The sequence below is a fragment of the Merops nubicus genome, unplaced genomic scaffold (genome assembly GCF_000691845.1).
Source record: "Merops nubicus isolate BGI_N331 unplaced genomic scaffold, ASM69184v1 scaffold1566, whole genome shotgun sequence".
Classification (NCBI taxonomy): Eukaryota; Metazoa; Chordata; class Aves; order Coraciiformes; family Meropidae; genus Merops; species Merops nubicus.
The window spans coordinates 33,598-44,098 of NW_008616722.1; the positions used below are offsets into that span (position 1 = coordinate 33,598).

Genomic DNA, 10,501 nt, shown 5'->3' on the forward strand with positions numbered 1-10,501 from the left:
CTCCAAGGATCTGATCCATAAATAACTCAGAACCTGTGTCAGATTACTTAGGTGCCCACTGGAGTGACTGTGTACATATAAATACAGTTATTTTCAGGCTAGCATTTCCATCATTTCCTGTATTAGGACCTTACTACAAATAAGAAAATAGGTGCAAATGGATTGTGATGGGATAGCAAAAAATCTGGTGAGTATGCAACCAAATACTCTGAATCACACCGTAAAAATCACACACATTTTTGTTCCATTGTCAGATTAATGCAATGAGGAATTCATTTAACTGATGCACTAATAAGCACCTTTCCTGCTTAATTGGAGCAGTTGCCAAGGAACAGATTCAATGTAATACTTTTCAGGTGCCTCCAAACAATAGATAATAGCACTTGACAGTGTCTGAGGCCTAGCACAAGATATGAATTGGCATTTGACAGAAGAGATTTCCTACAGCACATTCCACTGCTCATTGCAAGCTGCTCTCTGGCTCTACTAGAGTCCCTTAGTGTCAGTTTTGTCAATGTTATCCTTTCAAGCAGATCATCATATACTTACTCTGAAATAAATTTCTAAAGTAGCAAAGTCTCAGCACCACTTCTTGTATTCCTGAGAATGTCCACCTACTTAGTCAGCATTATTCTAACTCTGCTGGCGTGTGGCAGTTCAGAATTGGGATATATGTAAAAATGAGCAGCATGGCTAAGATTTACAGGTTGGATTACTGACACAAACAGTAGTTTGACATAGACTGACATTTACTGACACAAACTGGGTAGTTTCTTGCATGACAATTTTGGAATGTCAGAGCAACCTAGTAGAGTATAAAAGACACATACCCTTGTGAAGCCAGCAGAGATCAGGGGCAATATTGATGACTCTTCACGATCAGCATGCCTTTTAAAGAAGGATGATAAAGTCAGAGATTATTTCTGTCATCAACTGAGACCAAATTTCACAAGCCATTGACATACATGTCCACTAGATGCCAAATTAAAGGATAATATGGCTAGATCCTTATATATCTATGAGTAGATAGATACATGAATAAACATTTTTTGTGGTTTTTATAAGCTTTCATCTTTGGCATGGACGAGCCAAGATGTTAATTTCCTTTTTGCATGTAATGAGCTGCTTACATCACATCAGAGAGCTGCTCACAGCACAAAAACCCTAATGCTTCAAGAAAATAAATTAATTACTAGATTGTTAGACTACTCCTTTTTCAGTACTGGATTCTTTGTTGTTTATTCTGCCACTAGTTAAAGATCACAGTCATAGTCACTTGAAAGTCTATATGGCCAAAGTTTTAGAAAATTATTTGTTATCCGAGCGTGCCCAATCTCAGGTGGGCAACTTGAGATGCTTGAATGAGGATGGTTTTCCAGTGTTGCCTACCCAGTGCCTTCTAGTAGGTCACTTGGGGATGACATGCTGCTAAAATGAGATATCTGAATAATTTTGAAAAGCCTGGCTATACTGTTAAAAGACACTCCAACATACGAGAATGTATGGCTGGAATCAGGAAGAAAGGCTGTTATGTTCAGTTTCTGTAAATGAGCAGATGGAAGCTGGTCAAGTTTAGCAGATGGCACAATAGTTTTTATTTATGTGTGAAATCTTGACTCTTATGGCACCTCTAGTTTTTGTTTTCCATGCACTTGCTTCTCAGGCCTGAAGAGAATGATGCCTACTAAAGTACAAGGTTTGCCCAAGATTAAGCAGAGAGAAGGGCAGCTGTCAGAAGAAATCTCCCCATTCCTCATGACAGCTCTCTGGTAATGCTGCCTCCCAGAATGACAAAGAAAGAAGACAGGCATTCTGCAGGGGAAAAATCCCCAAAAGACAATTAACTGAACTGCAAGAAAATGAAGGCAAAGACCCTCCAATATGCTAGTGGCTAAATGTCAGGCTTTTTCACAAATATGCTTCTTGCAGCAAGAAAGGAAATGCGTGAAAGTTCTTTGTCTGTGAAATCCCAAACGGCGATTCCAGAACGCTTGGTGCTTAGCACATGGGGCCTGAACACAGTCAATTCAGTCCTCACAGGGGAAGGCAAACTCACTTCTGTGTGCCCTTTCCAGACACATCTGAAAAGTCTGAGAACCCAAGCTTCTGAGATATTGTCACTGCAGGGGCCTATTATCTTGTCCAAATATTAAACGTGAACATTTTGAAAAGGCAAAAATGAATTGTGTGGAAAAACCCCTTTTGAGCAATGTCCTAATTGTGAGTCAGCCAGCCCAGCTTCCAGGATCTCCTCACTTTTGAGAGGAACTGCGGGCCCAGAGAACCACAGGTGTCTTTCTCTCTGATGTACATGAAGAAGCTTGTGATTTACTGTTTGCTCTTTTGCTCCTTTTTTTTTTTCTCTTTTCTTTTGTGTTTGTTCAATTAGAAATAATTCTGATTACAGAAGCAGTGGTTACCATAATCAGAAGATTTCCTGGCATGAAAACATAATATTCACAATGGAATTCCTTGAAAAGTTTAACTAGACTCTTTTGTTCACTAGAGATAGTGGTGGAAAATAGGGGTTTTAATGGGAAATTTCAACACCTCAGAACTGTTTTTCAGAATAAATGTTCTCTGAGAAACTGACATTCCCAAAACTGTACTTTCAGGAAATTATCTTGCATTTATGTGAATTCACATTAAATATATTGCATTTTCATTACTTTTACATTATTTTGTGATACATAAGTAATGTTTTCAGATGGAGGAGGAGGAAAAAAGCATATGCCACTACATTACTGAGATGTCATAGAGATGTTTATTTTTGAACCCTCTAAGGTCACATGCTACTTTGATCAAATTGTTCTACACCTTTCTTTTGTACCTCAACAGATTTTCTGTTTCTGCTGAGATTAATCAAACTGAAAGAGAGATCAAGAAAGGCTCAAAGCGTTATTTTTTTTAATACCAAAGTACAGAGCTATGAGGCAGTTCCACAGTTCTGTACATGATGTTGCAGAGGTTATTTGAAACATACTCCTAAAGCCTCTAGTGATCAGGAGAGGGGGAAAAACAAAACAAAGCAAAACAATTCAAAGTGAGATCTCTCTAGCAGAAACTAGAAATCAAAAATCCTGTCCCAGTCCTGTGGTCAAGGATGGTGAAAGCTCTATATGGTATAACACATTATCATTAGCAAAGTACGAAACTTTAATCCAAGTTTTTTAACATAGTATTTACTCTCCTAGTGCTAAGATTTACATTTTGTTGATCACAGGAAAGTAAAGATATGAGTATTTACCTTCGTACTACACCAATAATGACTGTATTTTCTGAGGGTTTTGTTGTTCTGATAGACCTTTAAATAAAAAAGCAAGACGATTTAATATTTTTTAAAGCTCACATTTCAGAAAACATGGCTTTACAGAATCTTCACACAGTACTTTTCTTAAAATGTCTCTTTTAAAGGGTTTAACAACAAAACAAAAATAAAATCCCAAGCTTGCTGCACCACTAAGAAAGGAGAATAAATCCAGCTGTGTCTGAGACTCCATGAAAGAGATGACACAGAGAAGGTAGATTAACCTAAACCTCAAATATGCTCAGTGGAGGAATAGCAAAATTTCTCCCCTCTGAAATGGCATGTAATGGACTTGTTTGAAGGACTTGGCCTCACTATTTAAAGAGCATTTTACTTTATTCTGGGACAGAATGGTAAACATGTAACAAGAAGAACAGCACTGATATCTAGTCTTTGCCTGACAAAGATCTTATCTAGTTACTTGTAGTAGTTTAGCAAGGAGAAGAGCGTTTGTCCCAGTGCCCTGAACCCACCACACTGAAGCAGAGTGCATAATCTGACCCTCCCCAACCCCACAGACTGTTGTTTAGTCTAGACACATTCCCAAGAGAGTCAGAAAGGCAAATCTTTTCCCCCTTTTTTCATACTTTACAGCAGTTTATGCAAGTATTTTTTGGAATCAGTTTGCAACTTTGCTCTTCATAACAGATTTTCAAATGCTGTAGGTATGGAAACGTGCACACAAAACATTGCCTATTTGCATCTGGATTTAGTCAACAGCAAGTGATGTTTCAAAAAATCAAAAGCACTAAGGAAGTGAATGTATCCACTACATTGCTTGGTGGCACATATGTCCCTTGCAGTTAATTTAATGTGCAAACAAGGAACCAGGTATCTGGAAAAACAAAACAAAACGGAACACAACAACCAAAAAACCCCACCAAAAAAAAAAACAACCAAAACCCCAACAGTTCACTATGGCAAGACATTTGCACACTGTGGCTCCGGAGCAGACTGAGCTTCAGATACCCTAGCACACGAGCAAAAATGCTGCAACTATCAGATGTAAAGAGGTAACATTATTTGATGCTGCCAGTGGACATCTTTAAAAAAAACAAATGAACTTTCAATATATTTTATAAAATGGTTATGCAGAAGCAATAAATCTTTGATAATGTGTTAACCATATGGTTAAGCATTAATTACACTGAATGCTTACCTGCATAGTGCTTCTGCATCAAAGTATCTGGAATGTCTATGGTCAATAATGATAATGTCATGGTGTTTATCAAGAAAACATTCTAGTGCAGACTCAGGTGTCCTTGCAATATTACATCGAAATCCAGCTTTCTCACATGCCCAACAGAACCCATTACTCTGGTTATCTTCTTTGGCAAACACTAAAAGTACCTGGGTTTGAGAAAGACAGTGAATCGTTACAAACAAGTCTTCCAAGGCTTAATCCATTGTTTTTAACAGAACTGCTTTCTGTAAACTATTGCTAATTGTTTATAATTTATGTGTTTCAAAGTGGATCAAAGTCTGCCAGAGCCATTTGTAACCACATGGGATGAACAAGTTTGGGAAGTGGTTCTTTCATCATTAGCTACAAAGAGAGCATAGGCAACCAGTTGAGACTAGATGCCTATGTTTCAGACAGTGTACATGAAATAACAGCGAGTCTACTTTTCTTCACTGAAATTATCTCACTCACAACTGTTTTCTAGGGTTTTCTTTTTTTTTTGCCAGGATCATATTCCAGAAAAAAAAAAAAAAAAGCCATAGTTCACCTTGTGTGAATTAATATTTAACAGTGATTCAATGGCATGCTGAAAAATGTGCTTTCCCTTTCATCTCATTCTAATTCCCCAAAGCACTGTATGCAGCCTACACTGTGGAGTTTCTGGAAACTACTGCAGGCTGGTCAAGATGAACCCACAGGAGACTGAAACCATAAGCAGTACCTCTGTCTATGGAGGACATCCCCATGAGACTCCTATGCAAAGCTTGCCATGGGATTTGTATCACAGGAGGGTATAATGGTTGAAATCCAGAGCTGGAAGTCAGATCTATGAGCTAGTATTTGCTCTGGCCTAACTTTCCGCGTAATTGCCAATAACATTAATCTCTCTGAGCCTTTTTAAAATCAATACAAAGCCTACAAATTCAAAGTAGGATAAGGCCCAATTCCTTCTAAAATATATTTCAAATTCTAGGATTGAATATGGTACAGGAGATAAACAAAGTCTGCCAAGGAAGACTCTCACTGATGTGATTGTGCTCTGCCTCGGGATAATATTTTGTAAAAGAAAACTTTTTTTGTCTGAAAGAATATACAGAATGGCAGACTATAGATTTATGTTAGTGTTGATTTTGTGGATGACTCAGTTTATGCAGCCTTTTGGGTAAGAAGGATAACTAACCCAGCATTTGGTCTATTGTCCCAAGACACCAATTTTTCAGTAATTTAATCAAACCACACTCAGATAAATGCTTGGGTCAAACAATGAGGAGGCGCATGTGTAACCCACACCACATGCCACTGCTGTTTCATCTTCTGGGTGATTTTAGGAATTCCAGTGCTGGTTACACTTTGGACCAGGCTGGTGGAATGTCTACCAGTAAATCTTAACATTTCCATGTAGTGCATATTTTTGTAAGAATGAAGGATTTTGTTCTCATTTAGTTTAGATGCCTTTTATAGTAACCTGCAAAACTGTTTGCAAAAACATGTCATAGCCTCGGCTATATTTAGTGAAGTTAATTTCTAACATGAAGGATGGAAGGATGGTTTTCAGCAATAGCACAGAAAGTCAGCAGCTCGGAGCTGTATGATTGACTCTGGCACAAATATGACAGTCTAACTTCTCCTTCCCTCATACCTGCCAGCTATATTACCAACATAAACTGTAGGACTTTAGAGTGGTCTATGGCTGGACAAAAGCGATATAATCATTAGTAACTATAAAGGGGGCAGAAATGTTTGAGGAATGTTTCTGATTTACAATTGAGGAACAGCTGCATGAGGCTGTCCTAAGATCTGATGGTTGATGATACTGCTATCTCTCCCAGCAACAGCTCAGGGAAATGTAGAACTGCAGTTCTTGAAGACAGACATTTTTAAATTAGAAGTTCCAGATTACTTTCACTCAGGAGTTTTGTAATTACTGACTGGGGAACATCTTGGTTTATTAATGGTTCAATACACCTTGGGATACAAGAGAATTTTCAGAGGAAGTCCAAGGCAGTCATGTATCTGCAAACCTCATACTCATCCCAGACAAAATAAGGGGACAACTGACATACAACCTTTATTAATAAAGAGGTAAAGGAGGATGAATTAATGTCAGTCAACAATGAATAACAAGAAAACATACTTTGCCAAGCTCACTTAGTATCTTTAGTGATGATATTGCAAGTGCGGTAAGAGTAACAACACTGGTGTAACAGACCTTGACAGGACATTTGGCTTAGTATCATTTTGGTGAAATGTTGGTTAAGAATTGACTACCAGTAAAATACAAAAAAAGGCACACACTAAACTGATTACAAGCTAACTGAAAGCAGAAAGAACTACAGATAGCTGTATTTTTATGAGCTGAGAGACAGTTGTAGAAAAGAGGCAAGATTTGAAGGATATCACGTTAAATGTCATGGAAAAAATCTCTAAGGTGCACCTTATCCATTGACAAAAATGCTCTGTGAAGACCACTATGCCAAAAAATTCCAGTCATAAATTTTAAGCTAACATCTGTGATGTTTCAGAAGTTAAGGCTTCAGTTTGAACTACTGTATTACCTGAAGTTGATTTTGATGAAGTCGCATAGGGCCAAACTGCACATCTGTTACCGGTGCCTGGGAGAAATGAGAAGGGATGCTATTAATACAAATACACATAGGGAAAAGGAAAAATTAGCTTGGTTACAGAAGTTATTTCTTATTTACCACTGTCTTACAGAGATATTGCTATTGTTGTGAGGCTGCTTCTTCATGAGGGTCTTACTCTGCTTTTGTAAATTTATATGCTAAGCTGCATTAACACAGTTAGAAATCCACAAGCTATACATCAGGTAATTTTTTAATTGTTATTTTAAACATAAAGTAATGGATTAGTCATGAATGGTCGGTAAACAGATTGCTGTTTTTCTGTATCTTCTGTATTACTCCAGCTGTTCTCCAAAACATGGAAGTGTTTAAAAAGTTGTCTTTTCTTAAAAGTCGTGAAAAGAATTAAATATCCAGAATAAACACAAAAATACATAACTGTGTTCTTAGAATTTCACATATACCAGGTGCCCAAGAGTGCTATAAAACCACACTAATGTAATTTCTCCCAGAGCTTTTTGCTGCATTCCTTCCTTCCTGCCCAGCCTCTCCAGGGAAGGTTTCAGAACTCAGATATTTGTAGTTAACGATGCATGTATTAAAAAAAATGCTGCCATATGTCATGGTTTCTGCATGCCAGCCATTCCCACGTGAGATTCTGTTCGAGTGACAAAGGCAAACAGTTTAGCTTAGGATGGAGCAACTGGGCCGGGATCCTTCCTTCTCATGTGTCACTTCAGGGATGGAGGCCCAGGACCAGAAGCACTGCTGCTGCTTTTCGGTACAATTAATCATTAATCAAGTTTGAACATGAATGACTCTTCAATTGGTATGAGGTGGACTTTTTAAAGTAGTTAAACACATAAATACAGAGGAAGATGCTAAGAGGACTACACAGGTATGGCTTTTCGGGAATTCCCATCAGGCAATTATCTGCACTTTCATGTGCTTAAATATTTTTCACCTCTTGTCTCAGAAAGGAAAACTAAGAGGAATAACAATGCTCCCAATTCAAAGTGGGAAACAGAAACAAATGGTCTTTGGAGTTACACAGACTATTCACAGGTAACTGGAGTAAAAAAAGCAGAAGAAAATTTTTTTGGCAATGCAGTGTATGGAAGATATCTGGATTCATACAAGAAAAGACCTGCTGAAAACAAAGGTGGCATTTTTACAATTTTTTTTTTTGAAGTAAAACTACACTTGAAGATCAGATTTGTTGCTTTGCAGTCCAGAATTTTTCCAATAAGTAATTTTAAAGAGCCATCAGCATGTCCCACAGAAAAATCTTCTAGAATGACACACGCCATTCTTTCTATGACCTTATACTGATCCATTGCTGAGCCCTCAAGAGTTTCTCATGTGCGATTCTATTTATTTATCAACTTTGAAATTATCACTGCCACATTAAATAAGCAAGAAACAAGACAAGGAAAAATGGCAACATAGTGACTGCAAAAACAAGCCAGGAAACAGTGTTTACCTGTGTTATTTAAAAGGCCCTTTAAAAGCTGATGTCAAAGTGGCATAAGGGGGTTTCAGGTTTACCCTTGGTCATTCTGATCAGATCAGCTCAGTTTAAATACACTCCAGTCAATTTTCTCTAATTTTGAGACCAAAAATCTCTTTTCAGTTGGAAAAAATCAAGCTGCTTTACTCTTCCTTGTGGCCTATCATCCAATTGCACTAGAAAACAGCAAACACTTTTGCTGCACATAGCAGGGGGGGATCCAGCTCTCTGCACCAGTGCTACTGGGCTTGCAGCACTGTCAGTAGTGACTGCTTGTCCTGTATCAGTAAGATCAGCCGAAACGCCTGAAGGACACAGAGGGAACGTATCTATTGATTAGGAGATACATTTTTACAGTCGATTCTCTGACCATAACCACACTTCAAATTAAATTTTGAAACATTTATTTTGTACTCTCCAGCTGCTAGCATAAAGCAGCAAGTTTTTCCAGTTGTCCCAAGAGACGGGACTGAGCTGTGAGGTTCAGATCCAGAGCTGAACTTTACTGGCATTTAGTGGTATATAAAATCTCATCTATTAGGCCAGCAGCCCTTGGACTATCAGTCCCAGTCCAAGGGGAATTTTAACAAATGACTTAAACCCAGTAATTCCAGTTACTGCTTTTCAGATGCTTCTTTCTCTTAAAAAGGTTGTGAATGAATAGTCATCAAAGCATTTAAAGGTTTGAGTTTGAAATTCTGCCAGAAAACTGTGGCCATTTGTACCCTGAAAATACCTGTTTATGCACCATTTAAGCTTAAGTTACAAGCACTACCCAAATGAGATAAACTGTCGTTACACATTAACTTGCTGTCCTGAGTAGAACAACAAACCCCAAGCTGCCGCTCAGATGGAAAATTTTGGTGAACTCTAATTCTTAATCCTATTGAAATCTGTTCAAATAACTTGATTCATTATTTCAACTTTTTGTGTGCCGCTGGTAGGACTGAGAAGTAACATGCTGATTAAGTACTGTGTCAAAAAATCAAGGCTTTGGCATGGATTAGCAGAAACTCTCAACTATCAGTGAACTAAATGAGCTTTAAAAATACCTCTAATGCCTCAAGCTTGTAACAAAATCAAACCTAGCCAAAACTCAAAGTATAGTAATTGCAGAAACAGGCCTTTATCCACTCACACCTTTTGCTACCTCTTCCTTGAAGTTTCTCTCCTACTTGTAAAACAAGAACCCAAGTACATTGTCAGATGGACAGACATGACTTCTGCACGTGACATCCTTCCAGGCAAGCACAAAGCTGGAAGAAAGCGCATGGGAAGACAGAGGCTGAACCAGTAGGTTCCTGGAATTGGTTGGGATAGAGCTAGGTCCCTCGCCAAAGAACTGCTGCTGCAAACGTCACTAGTAAGTACAGCATATGTGACTGTGGGGAGACACGAGTCCAGGACACTTTAAGCACTCTGACTAAAAATGTAAGTCTTTTGAAAACCCTTCCTTGGCCAAATAACCTTAAAGGTCAGCCTATAACTTGGAGCCTTAGACCAAATCAAACAGATGCAGATTCCTGACAGCATAGCCTGCTCTCCTTGCAGCCCCATACTGAAACCATCCCAAGAGTGCAGCCTGGCACCAGAGCTCATGGTCTCAAAGACATCTAAATGCTTAAATCATTTCCAACAGTAACCAATTCTCAGGGTTTTGGAAATGCAAACCCTTTTGGCTCATCTGTGCTAGTACAAGTTCCACAATAGCTGCAGCTCAGTTCCTCTAGGTCTGGGGAGGGAGAGATGCCTGTAATAGCAAGCAGCAGGTCAGCAGCTACTAGTTAGCTTTAATTACAGTCACCAGCTCAGTTACTGCAGCTGCAAGTGTTTATACCCTCTGCTTAGAGACAAAGCAGATAATCAACTCCAGGCTACTTTAAATACTTAAACAGCCATTGCAGCCATTTTAAGTACTC

General features: G+C 38.5%; 1 protein-coding gene across 1 annotated transcript in view; it reads right to left on the reverse strand.

Annotated features, from left to right (window-relative positions):
* The window catches only part of LOC103775448 (high affinity cAMP-specific and IBMX-insensitive 3',5'-cyclic phosphodiesterase 8A-like), a 121,964-nt gene that overhangs the window by 27,578 nt on the left and 83,885 nt on the right, over positions 1-10,501 (reverse strand). Inside the window, exons 4-7 of the mRNA XM_008942899.1 lie at positions 7,046-7,081; positions 4,467-4,657; positions 3,248-3,304; positions 831-888 (exon numbers count right to left, since the gene is read on the reverse strand). Of these exons, the coding sequence (XP_008941147.1) occupies positions 831-888; positions 3,248-3,304; positions 4,467-4,657; positions 7,046-7,081 (342 nt within the window). The remainder of the gene's footprint in view (positions 1-830; positions 889-3,247; positions 3,305-4,466; positions 4,658-7,045; positions 7,082-10,501) is intronic.